This window comes from Rhagoletis zephyria, unplaced genomic scaffold (assembly GCF_001687245.7).
Source record: "Rhagoletis zephyria isolate East Lansing unplaced genomic scaffold, Rhagoletis_zephyria_1.1 Rzeph_scaffold_01250, whole genome shotgun sequence".
NCBI lineage: Eukaryota > Metazoa > Arthropoda > Insecta > Diptera > Tephritidae > Rhagoletis > Rhagoletis zephyria.
Window position 1 is genome coordinate 113,077 of NW_016158334.1, and position 20,965 is coordinate 134,041.

Consider the following 20,965-nt stretch of genomic DNA (forward strand, 5'->3'; position numbering starts at 1 on the left):
TATTATTTTCTACTTTTTAGTCCATTTATAAAAGCGTTGTATATTAAAAAGTTTTTTTTATATTATTTATTTGATTTTTAATATCTATATAGCATGTTTAATATACCATAAAAAAGTTAATTCATTGTCTATTTTGCAGATCAGTGGATTCTGTTTTATATTTTTAATTAAATTTTTATACAAACAACTAATAAAGTCTAAGTTCGGGCGGAGCCGAATATTAAATACCCGCCGCAAGTAATAAAAATATGTGTTTCCGAAAGCTACCGCTATATGGTAAGCCGGGGTGTATCAATTTTGAGTAAATTAGCGTCCTTAAATTTCATAATATTGAAGTTTCAAGCATTTCTGAAATTTACCGTTGTATGAAAAGCGGCCGTAATTTTAGTCCGATTTCAATTATTTTCAACGCATTGATTTTATGTACCAAGTAAAATAACCAAACCGCGTATCAACAAAATGCAAAACCGCGTATCAGCAAAATGCAAAACCGCGAATGTGAACTTGTAGAAATTATTTTCTAGAGCGTAAAAACACTCATATTTCAAAATGGTCCTTCTTCTTATAAAGTAAACTCATTTCTGGCTAGTATATTTCAGGACGAATGGATAAGGATTGAGCCAAGAGCTGTGTGAGCAAATCCAATTTTTGGCAGCCAATGTCAGTTACGCGGTTTTGCAGAATGACAATACGCGGTTTTGTACTTTAAACGACGATATGCGTAAGCGCCAATTTATTACTATTATTCTCATGTTATTAAAAAGAGATACAAGATTTTTTGTCAATGTTATTGTGGCTTATTAACATTGTATTTTTAATAAAGTCTAGAAAAAAGAAGTCATATGAGGAGATGTGGTGATCTCCGAAATAGCTGCTATAACTTCTACCGCTTAAACTTGCTTTTTAAATTTTTCTTAATAAACAATCGTGGTACAAAGCTCAATAAAAATATTAATAGCCTTATTCATAAAAAATAAAGTAACTTTATAAAAGGTTTATAAATTGAAAAATGTATGAAAACGTCAATTTATAAAGCTCTTTAAACCTACTTTATTTTTTATGAATAAGGCCATAAGAATAAAAGATTTTTTATTAAAAGTCTTTAAAAATATTTTAATTTTTAGAAACTAATATTATTTCATTTTACATGCGCAGAGGTGTACAAAAGAAACATCGATAGTCGCCATCAACCATCGAAGTTTAGCAAAAATGCAAAAACATCGATGCATCGATAGTGCCACGATATTTGCTTCACCTCTAATTGACTCAAATGTCATTACTTATAAAACCTTGTATTAGTGAATCATGTCGAAAAGTGCCCATGGAGAATTTCTTTGGCTTTAATTTGCCGTATTTCGTATTACGATTGTTCAATTGGTTCGTAAGATATACGTGATTCAAGCGAACCACTTTTTTTAACTGAACAACGGTAAATTGCAGATATCTCAAAAACGTATCCATAGCAAAAATATTAACTCGGTTTTCGGAATCTGCGTGGGATTTGGATAGTGGCATCCATGGAACGTGTTTGCTCTAAAACAGTGCAATCAGCTGATAGTAGTTTTACTTAGGAAAAAACAAATACAACTAAATGATGTTTTTGCTCTAATGCTAATACCTGTGCAATATGATTTGGTGCAATTGCTTCTCACTTTTTGGTAACAACGTTTTCTCCGTTGTGATATATTATTGGGTTTGAGAACATTATTTAAGTTAAACTCCATATCGCACACCGTCTTCAAAAGAGTCACAACTCAAAATAATACGTTTGTCAGAAAATAGAAAAACTAGTTGCGTTCCTTATCTCCCAGAAAAAGTCCGAAGTAGTCAGATTTAGTCCAAAAAGCGTTCCTTAACTCGAAAATGACAGCAAAAATGAGAGAGCAACACTCAGTGAGAGTGACTCTCTTCAGTCCGAAGTAGTCAGATTTAGTCAGAAGAATTTTTTCTGGCAAAATCCTGAAAAGTGTCAAGCTCAACTGAATTTAAATTAACGGAAATTAAAGAATACACAAAATGGGAGAATAACCTAAAAAGTAAAAAAAGTGAATTGAAATTGGAAGGAAGCAAAAAATAATTGATATAGTAAGTTTTATTGTGCTTGTGCTTGTGTGAATGTGTTTTGTACATACATTTCCATTCTTATTTGACGTTAGTGTTGTTGTTGCCATTCTTTGGACTAAAAATTTGGTTTTTTGCGTTCCTTTACTTTTTTCTGTTATTCTTTTTTAGTGAGCGCATTTTGCTTCCGCTCTGGCATTTTGACACTTCAGATTTTAGTCCAAAAAGATAAGGAATGAACCTACTATTTCTTAGCACATGATAATCATATGGGCAAGAGCGACTTCACCTCAGTTTTTTTTTAACAAATTATAACAAAAATTTGCTCCAGCTTTTGCTGAAAGGTAAATAAAAGCTCTGCGTACATTTTTAGCGCATAATCTCAAAATTGCCAAATTTGGAGTTGTGACTCTTTTGAAGACGGTGTGCGATATGTACCTACATGTGAATCAATTTACTTATTTCTTTATTATAATTATTGTTCTTTAAATTAACATTATTGCATCTTGTATTCCAATTATATGTAATTTTATTTTTTATTCCTTACATCGATTTTAAAATTTTCCTGAAACTGTGTTCTTTGTTTGAAAATTTTCGAAACTTATGTTAACAACTACCTTCTACTTACGTTTCGCAGATGATAAATCACCACAAACTTGTGAAAAAGGTACTGTCCTCTTTAAATATACATATGGATTTAATACGTCATACATGCGTGGATACATACTTATGGGTGTTAGTTGATGGTGGAGGTAAATTTTTGAACACATTTCCATACATACATACGTACATGTTACACACGAAGCAGATAAGGGTCACAACTCAAAAATAACATCATTTCATGACATCTAAAAAGTGTAGAAATGATTATAACATTGCATTTTACATAATTAATATTTCGCTCTGAAGAAGGCTTACATAATTTACATATCATCTTATTACATTTCAATTGTGTAGTCAATATCAAATTTAAGTTATGACCGTTCACTATTTGAGTGAAAGACATTACAAATACCACTGTTTCACACATTTGAAAATGCTTTATTGCACCAAATTAAGGCATTTTTCATTGAAGTAAAGTTTAAAGGAATATAGGTAAAGTAAGAAGTTATTTTTTATCTATTTACCCTGCAAACCAAATTTCCCGTAATCTTAACGATATCTTTAGGAGTATCTCATTTCTGTACCGATTTTTTTACGAATCTTCAAAGAAAATTATATGAAGTGGTTGACACGAACTCGTAAAGAAATTTCTGTACGAAAAATAAAGAAAATTCTGAAAAAATTCTGCAAGAAATTCTTCACATAGCAGCATTATTTTCATTGCTTTATCGATTTTCTTCCGAAATTTCGTAAAAGAATCGAATTGTGCACAGTTTGTTTCATTTTAGAAAATTCGGCAAAAAATCGAATGAGATCTTTACGAATTCCTTAAAGTTCCTCTAAAATTCAGAATACTCTGAAAATATGGTTTGCAGGTTTGCACGAAAAAATCCCTAGGTTTTATAAAAAAATACTAGATTCTCATTAATTTTTGATAACATTTAACCTCTAATAATGAAATAAAACTTTTCTAACGTACAGTTTTATCTTGATTCCGAATATCATAATTAGACTGCGGACTTTTATGCAAAATACGGAGCCTAGAAATGTGTACTACATAACTATAAGCAAAGTGTATAAATTTGAATATATTTTGTTTATACAAATTTATACACTTTGCTAAGTTACGAGGTACATATTTCTAGGCTCCGTATTTTGCGTAAAATCCGCAGTCTAATCATAATGGTTTCTCTAGGTCAGACCTAGTTTCTGAGATAACGATAAAAATATGGAATGGCATAGAAAAGTGGTATTTGTCATTCAATCGATTAACATAAGTGGTTTGGTCACTAAAGAAAAAAATATGCAGAAAGCTAAAAAATCGTTATTTTTTATAAAGTTTCTGATTCAACCACCTTAAACTCCGAAAAAGTGTTCGGACAAAAAAAAGTTAAACCCCTGTTGCGAACAGCATTATGAATGAAATGTCACAAGTCCCCATCGATCCCACGTCTGCAAACAAATTTATTTAAGGTCAAAGGTCACATAAATTGATTTTTTGCATTTTCAGCAAAACTGTACGATTTATCATAAAAATAGATGAGACGTAATGTTGGAAAACTATCGATAGTGTATACATTCGATAGTTTCGATAGTGATAGTACAAAATATTCGATACTATCGATACTATCGAAAATTTTCTAACATATGTATAATTGACTTATAATACTAATACCTGGTTTCACCAATCTTTTTTAAGATTCATCAAACTTAGTATTTAAAATAGTGAAATTTCATAAAAAAAATGTGTTATTTCAAATTATAACAGTCTGATAAATTTAAAATTGTAAATGGGCAAATTGGATTGCACTTTTTATGGCTAATAGAGTCAAAAAGAATTCGCAAGTGATATAATAGATCCCATCGCTTGTAAATTAGGTCGTTTCGTCTTCTTGTCGGACAACAACAGCCAAGAAGAGATCCTGTTCTCAGATAAACCATTTCGCAACTAGAAAAACCATAGAGATTATTTGTATAAACAAAAAGTTAACAACATATAACTTGTGTAAAAAAACGAGTAAGTATACAGTTCATTTCATTTTAATTTAACCACTTTTTTACATAAAAACTGTAAAAATTATTTTAAAACCAAAAGAAGTTATTTTTTAAGAAATTATATAAAGTCAGACCTTAAGTCAGTTATTAAAAACTAATTACTTGCGTTTTACCATGAACGTGCTCGACGCCTAGTTAACAATGATGTGAACAAAATATAACTATCGAGTGTTTCGAAAAATTCGATAGTGGCGGCAAAATAAAACCATCGATCCTATCGATAGCTCCATCGATAGTTCTCCATCACTAGTAAGACGAAAGTGTAGATCATACAAGAATTGCTATAATCTTTTTATTTTTAACGATTACTATTTCTGAGATATAGCGATTCCACGACTTGCTATCGTCCTGATTAACCAATATCATTATTATCTATCGAAATATATAAAAATTGAATGTCTTTCGTATGACCGCGATACCTGACCAAACGCCTGAACCGATTTCAATTCTTTAAAAAGCACTTTTTTGAGTCTTCTGTGTGGAAGGATTTTCGATTAAAAAAATTTACAATTTTTGTTATTGTTGCCAAAAAATTAAGAAAGATGAGACTATCAGGGCTGCCAACTATCCTTAGCTGTGAAGTGCCATATTGAGGATAAAATAGTGCCAATATGTGCCAAACAGAAAAATAAAACTGCCAAAAAGTGCCATTTTTTCTAATTCTTTCTATTTAGCATTAAAATTAGAAACACAATCCTAAAACAAAAGCCAAATGCCAAAATAAGATAAAACCGTTTTAAACACTATTGAAACTAGAAAATTTTAGTTGACAAAAAGAAGTACAAGCAAAGGATTTCACAAATATATATTGAAATATTACTATTTTTCGAAAGTGCCATTTTGGCACTTTGTGCCAAATTGAAAAACTAAGTGCCGTTAGAAGTAAAATAGGGCCAAAAATTGCACAGTTTGCGCCAAGTTGGCAGCCCTGGTCACGATTTAACAATTTCATAGAGTTTTCTGTATATCGTATATCACGAAACTACCACACGGCTGGACCGATTTCGTTCATATCTGGAACATTTGTCAGAACCTTGGAGGGAAATATTGCGACAAAAAATTTAATCGGTAGATGGCGCTGGGTTCGGGATATTCCTAAAAAATGCATTTGGACTAAAAACTTACACGACAGGATGCGCTAGGGTCGGGATATTCCTAACGTTCTTATTCAGTGGGAGAATAATGGATATCTTCACATAGACATACTTCATAATAAAATGTTGAAACCCCTTCTTTGAGGGCACCAACATATCTCTTAAACCAACTACGCTGGGGGACTGAAACTTGGCACTGATGCATAACTTGCAAATAGCCAATTTATGGCGAAAACTGGCAGCTATTGGAAAAGGGGGCGTGGCACCTCCCATACAAATTGAACATCTCCTATCGTTTATCTCTGGAACCACTTATGGCTGACTTCCAAAACGTATCAATACAATGTTTGGAAACTGTTATACTGCGGTATTCAAACTGTTTATATGCACATGCAGAGTTGCGACACATTGCAACCATATACATTGCATATCGAGCCCTAACCGCCAAAATAACGTAAGCGCCATTTTTTTCAAAATTTTCTTTTCGATGCAGAAATACATCTGGATGCCCGAGGAATATTTCTGCATCAAAAATAAAATTTTGAATAATTGTCGCTTACGTTATTTTGGCGGTTAGGGCTCGATATTTTAAATATTCAATTTAGCAATGAAAGATTTTTCTGAATTTTCCATTTTTGAAACACCAATGTTAACCAATAACAAACGAAGCATCAACTTTATTTCTGATGCGCTGATTGCTCTAGCGATGCATTTCGATAACTTTTCGGATGCGATTTGGAAAAGTATACATTGTCAATATTTTGTAGTTCGGCGTTATGGAACATTATACTTTGTACGTATGCAAAGCAATTGACGTTTTGGAAGTCAGCCTATGCTAACGTCCTGAAATTTGACACTTATGTCGAAAAGTGGTAGGTAATGGAAGAGGGGGCGTGGCACCTCCCATACAAACTGAATTTATCATATCGTTTATCTCTAGAACCACTTATACTAACGTCCTGAAATTTGACACAGCTACTTATGTTATCAATAACGTACTTATGTCGAAAAGTGGTAGGTAATGGAAGAAGGGGCGTGGCACCTCCCATACAAACTGAATTTATCATATCGCTTATCTCTGTAATCCCTTACGCCAACGTCCTGAAATTTTACACATCTATATATGTTATCAATACCTTACTTTCAGCGAAAAGTGGCTGGTATTGGAAAGGGGGCGTGGCACCTCCCATACAAACTGAACTTTTCATAATGCTTAAGCTAACGTACTTCCGACGGAAAGTGGCAGGTATTGTAAAAAGGGCGTGGCACCCTCATACAAACTGAAGTTTTCATATCATATGCTATTGTCCTGAAATTTGGAACAGCTACATATGTTGTCAATAACGTACTTACTTACCTGCTGTCTCGATTAGCGTACAGCTATCTGTCAGTTTCATCGCAAGCAAAATGCTCATCGCAGAGAAATTTTGGTACTTGGGCATGTCATCGCAGAAGATTTCATTTCAAAAGTGCATACGACACATAACAAACATTACTGTATTCGCAAAAATGGCGTACTGCGCGTTGTTTTGCGCATATATATTATAGAAAAACAGAACTTCATCAAAATGTAAAGTTAAAACAAGCTGCGAAACTAACTACTTAACAGTTCATGCTTGAGATGAGCGGTCCACGCAAGCGATTCATCGCCGGAGATCTATCGCAGTAAATGAACAATCGCTAATAGAGATAGCGAGCAGCCCAATCAAGCTAGTGGGGCTGAAATGCAAAAATTAAGAGAAAATATTTTCGTATTATCGTGCTCATTGTGTGCTATTTTCGGCCACTTTTCGTTTTTTTTTGTGCTCCGACCACTTGGTAAACAATTAAGACTTTGATAAGTTAACCGTAACTTAGAAAACATTCATTCAATGAAGTCTTTTTACTGCTTATCTGGGTATATTTTTTTGTGCTTTAAAAATATTGCCCAGTAAACATTGAAAAATCGCTTTAGTTAGACCTATACTAGAATACGGATCTATTGTTTGGAATCCTCGCTACCAAGCTCATTCATATAGGATTAAATCAATTCAAAAACAATTCTTGCTTTTTGCATTGCGTGGATTTTAACTGGCATTCAGACTACAATATCCCCCCTTACACTAGTCGTCTAAAGCTCATAAATTTTCCTACACTCACAAGTCGTAGAGGAATGCTAGGTATAATATTTATCGTAAAATTAATGATAGGCTTGATTAATAGCCTGGTTCCTGGTTGAGGTAAATTTTAACTCTCCGTCAGACACATGTTTCGATTGGCACATTCGGTACGCATGTGTCTGGCTGGACCCACATGCAAATTGTATGCATTTATATAGAAATTATGTGCAACATTTGTTTAGTTAAACTTAATTTAATTTTAGAGCTTTCTTTTGAAAATAGTTGCGACAATAGTAGCTTATTTTTATTATTTAAATACACTGGCGATCAAAACCGAGTGCATGTTCGATATTTCATTACTTACAGTAATATAGCCTTTTTAATAATAAGCGGATTGCTTTGAAATTTTCAGAAATTTGTCCTTATTATCTAAGGAATAAAGTCTAGTATACAGAAAAACTAACAAACGATTCACAGCAAACCATGTCACCATGTTAGACGTTTTTCTTGCCATGGTGTTTTTGAAGATGTTGATGAGGTCTTTCCCAAAAATATTATTTTTTATCGCTTTGGAAACAATGAATTTTTGTTCCATCGGACCATGTTACCCCTTTTCAGTCCAAAAGCTCCAACTCTCGTGAATTTCATTGGCTTGGGATGTTTTACTTGCTGGCATTTGGTGCCATTGGTTAATATAAAAGGAATAATGAACATATCCTCCCAACAAATTTGCCGGACTTTGTAGACAAAAGCGAACACCCTGAGGAAGAAGTTGTTTGCCAGCAGGACGGAGATCCAAAGGATTCTGAAAATATTCGACACCACCGGCTGCTTGAGCCAAATTTTCACGTAACGCACTGGCCAACACAAATCCCAGACTTCAACGCTATCGAAAAATTGAGCGCTGTGGTCAAGATAGGATTAGCATAGCGCAAGCGAGCTCCGAGTAACATGGAAAAAGATTTTTTTACAGATTGGTAATTCACTAAACTTTAGTAAGCTACCTGAAATTTCAATATTTAAAGTGCCCTTTTTTGTAATTTGAAAATGGAAAAGGCTTGGCTGGGCTCATGTGTCAGACGAAGGGTTTGTATTGTACATTTAAATTTTTGTCACATTGGAAGCCTGCTACTAAAAATCTTATTAATATTTTTGAAAACAAATTAAACTTTATGAAGTTTTGGAATGTCCCGAATAGTTTACGTAAATTTCAAAATCGAAAACGTTTCAAAAATATTTTTAGAATTTAATTTAAAAATAGGCCATTTTATTAAATTCCAGTGACACGCAAGTTCTGGTAATTTACTGTACAAAAAATACGTGAAAGTCAAGTAAAATCGCTAATAAAAGCACATAGTATGGAAATATAAAAAGCATTTCATCATATAAAAATTCTTAAATTCAACTATCATGAATTAAAATATTTTTCTCGTGTGGTAAAAAGAATGTACAATATATTGTACATTTACACCGAAAGGTTGTAAGTATCCTGTACAATATATTGTACAAACGTCCGCAAAGGTTGCAGTTGAACAGGCAATTAGGGTGGTTTTCGCCGAAGTTTTTGAAGAACTTGTGCGCTGTTGTTGCAGCAAAGGGCAGGTTTTTTGATTTCTTGATCTACTGAAGGCAGAAAACCCGGGAAGGTTTATTAAAACGGGTCATTTGTATTTTATATTGTTATTGTATCTGAAATTTTTCAAAATTTTATTATACAATTCTCTTATCATGGAGAAAATTTAAAATTATTTAATGCAAATCTTAACTAAATATACTTAAAAAGATATGAAATATTAATTCCAACATATCTGCAGTAAAACAATTATTTTGTACATAAATAAGTTCATTTTCAATGAAATAAAAGTTTTATTCCGTCAAACTTAATGAAATATTTATTCAGTTTTCTTGAGTGCTTTTACTCCTTTGCGGACTTTTGTACAATATATTGTACAAATTTGAAGTAGCCCTAATAGCTACCCAAAACAACTTTTGAATATTTTTTTTGTTTACTTTTGGTATTATGAGGCTCTATGAACCTTGTAATTAAGAGGAAAAATTTTTATATTCATCAGGGACGGATTTGACCGGAAAGGGTTAATGTTCCCTCTCGATTGTCAAGATACTTTCGACCTCTATTTTTAAAGCCATGCAAAATTAATTTTGAACTAAACGAATCATTCCGTGGTTTATGTCAAGATTTTAACTCTCATTCCAGCACGTTTGACATATCGGACTCGATTTTTACTATAAAGAAAACTATTATTTCCACTCTCAATAACTGGAATACTATCTTTAGCATATCCAACCAGCTGATAAATTTGATTCTGTAGCTGAATAGTTTTAGATCTCGACACTTAAAAAACTCCTGTTTCCACTACTCGGCACCAAAAAATTACAAAAAAAAAAGTTCCGTACGTCATGCGAACTGCGCCCCTCGTGTCGGTTGGGTGGGAATGGAGGGTAAAAAGCCGTTGGGATTAATTAATTAATTAATTAATTATTTCAGTGTTGCTTTTAGAAATACTTAAAAGAGCGCAATTTTAATTTTGGGGTACTTTCATCTCATTTTCGGCACTGTTTTTGCAGTCGCTTAGGCACATTTTGAAATTTTGAAATTCGATCCCTGGCCAAGACAGCTTTTCATAAGCCAATATAATTATGTTTGGTAAGTCTCCCATACAAAATAAGCTAATATTTAACTTAAATTTCTGGTCAAATAAAACACGCCTTTGTCAAAGAAATTTTTCCGAAAAAGCCAACCAGAAAGTTAGAAACCATAAAATAGGGTATAACTCCTGAAAAATGTCCATTGGAGCAAATTTTTCAAAATAAAAAGTTGTATGAAGTATGTAACGTGAAGTATGTATGTTTTTGTAAAGCAAGAAAAATAAATAAAATAACTCTATACGCCTCCAAAAATTGGTTTCCATATGCAACATTTGCTAATTTTTTTCTGATATTTTTTTTGAGATATTTATTTAAGCGGGTTTCACTGTATCTTCAAAAATATCTCCAACATTTTTTGGTGATAAATAATCCATTTTAATGGTGATAAATAGAGAAAAAAAATAGCAGCCTTCATTTGGATTACATTTCATGTCCTCTAGCGTAGCCGAGGCTATGTTACAAATACACTAGCGCCTTCGCAAAAAGGCAAATCCTTGAGAGAACTTACGGACTGAAACTTCGATTTTTCTTTTAACAAATTAGTTTTATAAACATTCGTATTCTTTTCAGGAAGTTACCAGCGATTTTTGGTAAATGTGTCACAAAGCAGCATTTGTATTCTGAATATCGTCGTTTAAAGTACAAAACCGCGTATCGGCATTCTGCAAAACCGCGTAACTGACATTGGCTGCCAAAAATTGGATCTGCTCCCACAAGCTCTTGGCTCAATCCTTATCCATTCGTTCTGAAATATTCTAGCCAAAAATGCGATTTCTTTATAAAAAAGAGAATTATTTTGAAATATGAATGTTTATGAAATATAAAATATGAATCATTTTGAAATATGAATGTTTTTTCTCCCTAGAAAATAATTTATGCAACCCCACATACGCGGTTTTGCATTATCTTGATACGCGGTTTTGCATTTTCTTGATACGCGGTTTTGTACTTTAAACAACGATATAAATAATATCGGTGGAGAATTTAGAAATACTGAAAGCTCAAGTGAAAATTAAGTGTTTTATGAAGACTAACTGCTTTAGGAATCTCTCCTTAAGACATATCTGCGAGACATGTAGTAAATATTTTTCTTTTTTTAATTTAGGAATTTCGATAATGCCATAACTAATCGCTAGAAGAAACCATTTATGTACATGTGACCATACTTATTTTATTATGTAGCTCATTTTAAAGGGGAGGGGCTTGAGTATGGTAAGAAAACAACTTATGTCAAAACCAAGCTAATTGGACAACGTTTTTGAGTACTACCTAAACACATATACTCATCATTTGAACATACAAAAAAGCAGAAAAGTCTGTTTTACGAAAGCCAAGTCCGTTTAACATTTTATTTACTGTCTTTACACTTGTTTTAACGTTTTCCATCTTTTTACATTAAAATAATGCAATTAATTTCGCACAGAAAAAGTAATCGTTTGACCTAATGTGACATGGTATAAACGATTTGAATGACTTGAAGACACTTTTTTTCGGCTGTGACACTTTTTTTGCGTCTTTCGAAAAATTTTCAGGGGTAACACTGCGTGTGTGTGTATACGCGAATACGACGCGCAGTCGCCCGCCGGGCAGACGCTGCCCAGCTGTTATTTAAGAGTCTAAATTTTAGACATTATTTCGGTTTCAACCGAAACTGTGCATGTCTGCTTTACTTATTTCGGTTTTTGCCATGTGCATTATTTCGGTTTTCAACTGAAACTTTGCATGTATTCATTGCTTCGCTTTTTTTCATATGCATTATTTCGCTTTTAAAACGAAAGCGTGCATATGGGTGTTTCCATGCAGCCATATGCGACATTCGCACGCTTATGGAGTAACATAAATCTCTCAAAAATATAATTTACTGAAAAACAAGATCACGGTTATGTTGCAACCTAAGGGTACTACGTTTGAGAAAGATATAAGCAGCCTCAATACTTTGATGTGGAAAATATCCGTTCAAAACAAGGTGATAACGTACGCGACAAAAAAAAAAGTGGTTTTAGGGCACATACACATATACGCGAAAGTCTGCGAATCATGGGAGTTTTTCTTTTCTTTAAAAATTCCTAAACTAAGCTAAATAATGTACCTTTACATTCCTTCCAGTTTTTAATAGAAATTATCTCTGGTTAGTTATTATTAAAAAAAAATAATAATAACGTACGCGACATAACGTACGCGACAGATTTTTCCCCCATACAATATTTTTACTAGTAACACATACTAAATTAAATTTTTAATTTCATTTTTCAGTTCTTCTCTCCACAGTTTCGCGTTTACCAAACCTTTTTCCGCCATCTGAGTACGAAATTCATTGTTATAAAACCGTTTGAATTCATTTGCTTGCATTATCGGTTTACATTTTCATGGAAAATTCTAAAAAGTAAAACCCAACAAAAAAGACAAACATATGAGCAAGTTTTAATAGCACTAGAATAGCTGCGCTTGATTGTAGTTGGCTTAACAAATTAAAAAAGCGGAAAAAGCAACAACAGTTTACTTGGCGAACTTAGCTCAGTGGGTAGGCTGGGATCGTTGGATCGAATCCCAGTTGAAGAAGTCTGATGGAGGTGTGGTGATCTCTGAAATGGCTATAACTTATACCAAAAATGTAAATTGTGGATTTTTACAAAACTTTTCATTAAAAAGGCCTCAAGCTCGAATTGTGGTTTCTTCACAAATATTTTCATTAAAAACGACCCCAAGCTCAATAAAATTGTTGAGTATTCTCTAAAATTTTTCTAACGATTTCCATCGCAAAATTTAAAATTTTCTTTTCGATAATTATGGAAACAATTATACATATGTAATTGTTGATAGCATGATAAAAACATAGCAAGGTAGAACCGTTCACTCAATTTGTCGGCCATAATTTTTATTTTGAAGTTTGCCAACATTTTAAAATCATATAAAAGTGAAAATAAAAAATTGAAATTGTTCGAAATTGTTGTTGCTTGAGATTGAAAATGAAAATGTGTGTGTGAGTTTGTGAGTACATTTAAAAATTAAATTGTTTGGAAACGTCAAGAATTTTAAAAGTGACTCTCAGCGGTTCTACCTTACTATATTTTTATCATGGTTGATAGGTTAACGATGAAAAAAATTCGGTTGTTAAGCTTTGCGACAAAAGTTCGTTTAGAGTTGTTTCATAAAATAATGTATCCTTACAGACAATTTAATGAACGCTACATGCATACATATAGAGTCGAAGACCGACGAATACATACTACACGAAGAAGTCAAATAGCGCCAAGGGCCGCCGTTTTGTACATTTTACGGACAACAATATTTCTTACATAGTCATTTGCACAAAGTTACTTGGTCAAATATCTTTGCTGTTATTTGACTGAGGCAAAAACACGTTTACTCCTTCCAGTTGCATACTAAAGCGATGCTTTCCAGAACCCGCGAGTGGTCACTATGAAAGCATATTCATTCCCTACCCCGTAAAATTTTTCCAATGATTTTGGCAGCCTTAAAAGCACTGTGAGGAGCAGAGTAAAACCAGACTTACTGCAAATCGATTTCGCCAAAACACCAAATAAAGATAAATGGTGGTCATACCCAAAGCGTAAATGAACATCCGAAATAAGAACTCGACCAATTAGCAAACACGATAGGTCATCAGTTTACAAATAAAGAACAAACAAACACAAGCTGTAGACAATGGCATCAAAATCGAGGCTACATAGAATACGTAGATAACACTACACGGCATATTTAAGAAAGCGATTGACAGAAACATTAATCAATACCCTGACGCGCACCAAAACGTCCCGACATCCTCTGAGGAGGAATAATAGGCTTAAGTTTTCGAGCTGTGTATCACTTCTCTGCAGGCCGGACATGTGTAATCTTTCCACTAAGACAATGGGCGTTCCCCGAAAGCTATGCATTTTACGAGTATTTGGAATAAAAAATTCAAATTTTAGGTTTATTGAACACCACTTCCAGTAAGTACCAGCAGCGAGAGTGGAAGAAAAAATTATCAGAAATAGGCCACCAGTAAAACAAATAAAAACTTGCCACCTACGCCATTGTGACATTTTTCGATGGTTAAGTTTTGGCGCGCAGTTTTCATTTTGCCTGGAAACGACGAATTTTGGGTCTGACTTCTACATATTAAATTTTAGTTTCTCCTATGCTAAAAATAAGGAAAAAAATTATTTTTTTGATCAAAGTTTGCTTTTTTAAAAACTAGAGCAATTTTTAAATTTTTCTGGAAAAATCACTAATTTTTAAATTTTTTTGTATAATTTCACTTTAAATTACGATTAGAAAAGTTTTTGCTGGATATCAGAGTCTTTTTTATTTAAGATTTGTGATAAACAAAGCACATAAATGTAAAATAACAAAAAATTAATGTTTAAAAGTCAATATTTTTTGTATTTCTTATAGTTATCGACGTAAATCAGACAAAAGCAAACTTTAAGAACTAAAAATAAAAAATTCAAGTGTTTTTTAATGTTTCGAATGAGAATCTAAGCATGAGAACAGACCCCAAAGAACAAATTTTTTTCGTTGACCGGTGCTATTCATCAATACTTTCATTTTACTAATTTTATTTTGACCAAATTTTAAATTAGCATTTGTAAATAAAAAAGTAGTAAATGAAATAAGAAAAAAATGGTCTGTGTCACAGGGTTTGAACCCATGACTAACAAGTTCCTTTCGGCTACAGCAGCTGTTGAGAAAAAGTGGAAAAGCACATATTCCAATTTATTCTCAATATTTTTGATTGCGTTTGAAATTTTGTAAGCATTGCCAGTACATTTATAATTTTATATCGACAATTTTCAGAAAAAGATCTGAACGAATTTTATCGATACGATATAGTTACAGAATACACTTGTTGCAAACGCAAGCGATGATTGCCGCAAACTGCGACAGCAATTGTCGGACGGTAGAAAATTTAGAGAATAGCACTACTGAAGTACAAAATATTCCGAAGAAGTAAATTTGACTGTACTGCGAAGTACGAAGTACGAGAGCTAAAAAAGAAGTACCTACTGTTCTTCCGAGCGAAGTAGGGTTGGTCACATTGGTTATACCCATTATTATGTAATTAGTATATACTCAAATAAGTGCTTATACAAATATGGATGTACTTAGTTTAAAACAACCCTTTAATGTTCACTTTGAAGTCTGCTTTAATTTGTTATACTACATAACTATCTATAAACAAAAATCGAATAACATTTCACCAACATTACAGCACACTTACTTATACTAACGTAAAAAAACACAATTAAATATGTAATCGCCAACGCTAAAGTGTAACCATTTGCTTATGCTTCCGCTTTTCTTTTAATAACGTACAACTTAATCAAAAAGAACATCGTCCTCATGGACAAACTCGTGATTTGTCAGTGTTGCCACGTAATGAAAGCACCTCTGAATTTATGCCATTGGAAGGGAAAGAGGTCGAGTACTTTTTCGCATCGGACGCTTCAGCTGTCATCGAGCACACAAATCGTGTCATTTATTTGGAGGTGAGGATAAATGATGTGTACATATACATACATATCGCACACTAAATCAGTCACAATTCAAAATTTTTCAAAACTTGTTTTTCCATAAAACAGTTCACAGACTATATGTATATCTAACGTCCGTCAAAATTTCTTCTCCATCACCATTTTCTTCAACTGGAAAAATACTATTAATACTGTATCTGTTTTGCTTACGTCGCTTGCGCAGCATCAACAGTTTTATGCCTGTCCTGATCATTTGAAATTTTTTGAGTTGTGACATATCTAGATTAAAATGTTTTTGCAAAAAAAAAACCATGTAAAATATATCAAACATAGTATAAAAATATTAATCCATATAATAAATACCACATATTTATTTTAAGGATGATGATGTGGCCGCTGTTCGAGACGGTGCACTAAGTATCCATCGTCTCAAGAAATGTCTAGATGACCCGCATGCGCGTGAAATAACCACGTTAAAAATGGAAATTCAGCAGATAATGAAGGGTAACTACGCTTACTTCATGCTGAAAGAGATTTTCGAACAACCGGAGTCCGTGGTCAACACTATGCGCGGTCGTGTGAGATTTGATACGAAGACAGTGGTACTAGGCGGTATTAAAGACTTTATACCAGAAATCAAGCGCTGTCGACGATTGATGTTAATTGGTTGTGGTACATCATACCACAGCGCTGTAGCCACGCGGCAGTTATTGGAAGAGCTCACAGAGTTGCCAGTAATGGTGGAGCTGGCGTCCGATTTCCTAGACCGCAATACACCAATTTTCCGTGACGATGTTTGTTTCTTTATCTCCCAGTCTGGAGAGACAGCCGACTCCCTAATGGCCTTAAGATACTGCAAGCAGCGAGGTGCTCTTATTGTTGGAATAACAAATACTGTTGGTAGTAGTATATGTCGTGAATCTCATTGTGGTGTACATATCAATGCTGGACCTGAAATCGGAGTCGCGTCCACGAAAGCTTATACGTCACAGTTCATCTCTTTAGTTATGTTCGCTCTTGTCATGTCAGAAGATCGGTTGTCGTTGCAGCAACGCCGTTTAGAAATTATTCAAGCATTATTCAAACTACCAGACCAAATAAGACTGGTCTTAAAACTTGATAACCAGGTGCAGGAGCTAGCCAAGGACTTGTATCATCACAAATCATTACTAATTATGGGACGTGGTTATAATTTTGCAACATGCTTGGAAGGTGCTTTGGTAAGTGTCGATTTGTCTAAAAATTCATACATTATGCCTAAGAAAATCGTATCTAATGGTATTCTTTTGATATACATCTACAGAAAGTGAAAGAGCTGACGTACATGCATAGCGAAGGTATAATGGCTGGAGAACTTAAGCATGGGCCACTAGCACTCATTGATGATCGCATGCCAGTTATGATGATCGTCCTGCGCGACCCAGTTTATGTTAAATGTATAAATGCGCTTCAGCAAGTGACCTCGCGTAAAGGTTGTCCTATCATCGTTTGTGAGGAAGGCGATGAAGAGACAAAGTCCTTCTCATCTCGCTCACTAGAAATTCCACGAACAGTTGACTGCCTCCAAGGTATTCTTACAGTCATTCCAATGCAATTACTTTCATATCACATAGCCGTCCTACGTGGTTGCGATGTCGACTGTCCACGAAATTTAGCCAAGTCTGTAACCGTGGAGTGATTTCGACTTCACATTCATTTGTATATACATACTACATATCGCACACCGTCTTCAAAATTTGGCATTTTTGAAATTATGCGCTAAAAATGTGCACAAAGCTTTTATTTACCTTTCAGCAAAAGCTGGAGCAAATTTTTGTTATAATTTGTTAAAAAAATAAAAAACCCAAGGTAAAGTCGCCCCTGCCCATATGATTAGCATATGCTAAGAAATAGTTTTTTTGTGACTCTTTTGAAGACGGTGTGCTATATGTGCTCTGAAGTCATGGTTTTGCAGGGTGACTGATTGCCATTTTTGCGTGTTGAATTCAGAAAAGTTAGCAATTATGCTCGATCAGGTCAAGTTTCAATTCTATTTAAAAGAGAAATGGTATAAGTAATAAAAATAGCACTAATAAGCCTATCCCATAAAGTTGACCCTACTTGTAAATACTACTAAGCAGGAAATATACCTGTCCTATAATAAAATTGTATCCTAATTCCCATTTTTGCTATATAATTTTTATAATTTTCAGTGGCAGAATATTTGAAAAAGATTCCGAAAAACACCAACAAATGTTGACAAAATTCTCCTCCAAATTCATTTAAATTACATTTATAAATGATGGGTTAGAATCATAAGGGTCTAAGTGACATTTTTTGAAAATATAAGTTATACCCATATTTGTATAGTTAAATATAGTATTTATTTGGCGACAAAGAGTAAACATTTTTTGAATTAGTTAAGTAACCTGCATTCAATTAGGCAAGAATCATTTCAAATGAATTTACCCAGAATTTACAATAAGTAATCAACTTTAACTTTAATTATGTTAAAACAATGTCAGACCTACTTAGATTCTTTTGATTCTAACCCCTTCAAATATCTTCTTGTTATATAGCTTGTCCTTTTGTGCCAGATAGCAAAAAAAAAAAACATGAGCTGATTTATGTACAAGAATTCACTATTTTTTTATATCAGCACGGAGCATTGACTTCAGGCGAAAGCGTAGACCTGTGTAATTTTTGATAATTTTTGTATGTAAGTACATATATTTTTACTTATGTACATATGTATTTATTAATGAATTTGTGTATATGCAAATACATTCTTTTGATAAATTTTAAAGCGGGCAATTTTTTGAAAATCTCAAGCACTTCCTTTTGGGGCTGTACACTTAAATTAGCAGTTAGTTTTACAATAATACATAAATAAATGAAGAATTATGAAAATCTTTTTCACATGTTTTTATTTCTTTTTTTAATTTGACCTCAGACAAAAAATCATAAAACGTTAACCAGAATGGTTTTACATAATTGAATTACGCTGCACTTTTGTTATTTGAGTCTATCCGACGTTTGCAGAGTAAAACTGGAAATATCTGAGCATTAAGTTACACAGAACGTTGTACCGTACGAGCATGGTCGTCGCCAGGATCGAATTAAGAGGAGGTAGGGATAATAGAGCCTCTCAAATTTAATCTTCGTGGAATAATTTCCGATTAATATTTTATATTAAGACGTATTGTGCTTATATCGACTGCTGAGTGGAGATCGACATATCTTGGCAGCCAGTTCGACAGCGCCCTATCTCAAAAACATCTTCAATGCGCATGCATACGAGTATCTACATTCATACCAGTGTTGCTACTGAAAAAATTGTTTTCCGACCAAATTTCGTACCAAATCCTATTACGACGGACCAATGGAAAAATTTCCGATAACTTTAAATTCATTCATAAATTAATAAATAAAATTAACTAGTGGTTGAACGACGCAAAAATTGCGTAGAACGAGGATGCAAGGAAGAAGTAAGAAGAATGACGAGCGAGTTAAGACGAAGACGGCGGTAAAGACGGTTCGCTTTTAAAGATGTACATATCTGTGTAATAATTGTAAACTTTAACTTTCAATTTCATTTTATTTAATTCTAAATAAATATTGCTACTTTACTTGTACTTTAATCGTATATTGATAAACTTTGTAATTAATAAACTTTGAGTGAAGAATTACCACAAATATGAGGGCTCAACCAATTCCTTGTAGTGCGGTGGTGTAATTTATAAAAACGGTCTAATTTCCAAATTCGTGTGAGCGAAAAATAATTAGCAACAAACCTGTGACTGAATTAATGTGATTAAATACAAGAAATTTGCATTTCACAATGTCGCGTTTGTTTGATTTCGAGAGTGTTCGAAGAAATTTGCGTGTTTCCAATAGAAAAATTCTGTGGCTTTGCATAAGTATGTATTTGAGAGAGAAGGCGACAGAGACAACAGAAAACGGTTCGCGGGTTTTGATTTCATTGAATACGATGAAAAATATTTGAACAAGTGCCATCATATTAAACAAAAACTAAAGGAGTGCGATTTAATTGCAATTTGTAATTTGCTTACAATTAATTACGATGAGCAAGGTATGATACTGCATATTTTCCACAATCCGCAAAATGGACATTTGTTAAATGAATCTTGTCGCGATGAAGATAGTGAAACAGAGAACGAAGAGGATGATGTTGAAAGTGAAGAGAATATCAGTGAAAACAAATCGGCAGGCCACGCAGGCTTTAACGCGAGCAACGAGTGTAAGAAAGCTACAAAAATGCAAAACGAAGAAGGTAGCGCACGGCGAAAGCGTCAACAGAGTGAAATGAGCAACGATTGTTTTGTGTCGGTAGAAAACGAAGAATACAGAGTAAACAAAAATATATCCAGAATGCAATTACCGAAACTCTTGATGAATTTCCGCGATATTGAAGACTCTATCCGTATGTTTGATGGCACTGAAAAAATGCCGGTAAACATGTGGATTACAAAATTCGAAGAGACTGCAGCGATGATGGGGTGGGATGATTTTCAAAAATTTGTATTCGCAAAGAAATCACTCAAAGGTATTGCTAAATTGTTTGTGTCTAGCGAGAGGGGTATAGTTTCGTGGAACAAGCTGAAGGCTGCATTGCTTAGCCAGTTTAAAACAACAACAAATAGCACAACGCTTTACAAACAACTATCTGAAAGGAAAATAAAGAGTGGTGAGTGTATACAAGAATATTTTTTTACAATGCGTGAACTGGCATTGAATTTTAAATTGGCCCAAACCAAATAAACGCTTTTAATGTCGTAAAATAAATTTTGACTGAAAAACCCGTACGTAAAATTTTTAACCAGAAGTATGAGACGGAAATCCATACAGATGCTTCCATCGAGGGTTACGAGCTATACTATTACAGAAATGTCCAAAAGACGGCCAACTT

At 33.6% G+C, this 20,965-nt stretch overlaps 1 protein-coding gene across 4 annotated transcripts in view; it reads left to right on the forward strand.

Annotated features, from left to right (window-relative positions):
- Nucleotides 1-18,947, forward strand: part of LOC108363341 (glutamine--fructose-6-phosphate aminotransferase [isomerizing] 2-like) — a 130,160-nt gene extending 111,213 nt beyond the window's left edge. The window contains exons 4-7 of one of the 4 annotated variants that reach the window (XM_017616682.1): nucleotides 2,699-2,728; nucleotides 15,914-16,071; nucleotides 16,437-17,276; nucleotides 17,360-18,947. In XM_017616682.1, the coding sequence (XP_017472171.1) occupies nucleotides 2,699-2,728; nucleotides 15,914-16,071; nucleotides 16,437-17,276; nucleotides 17,360-17,734 (1,403 nt within the window). In that variant the 3' untranslated portion in view covers nucleotides 17,735-18,947. The other 3 variants (XM_017616684.1, XM_017616685.1, XM_017616683.1) reach the window with 3 other exon arrangements.
- The last annotated feature ends 2,018 nt before the right edge of the window (nucleotides 18,948-20,965 follow it).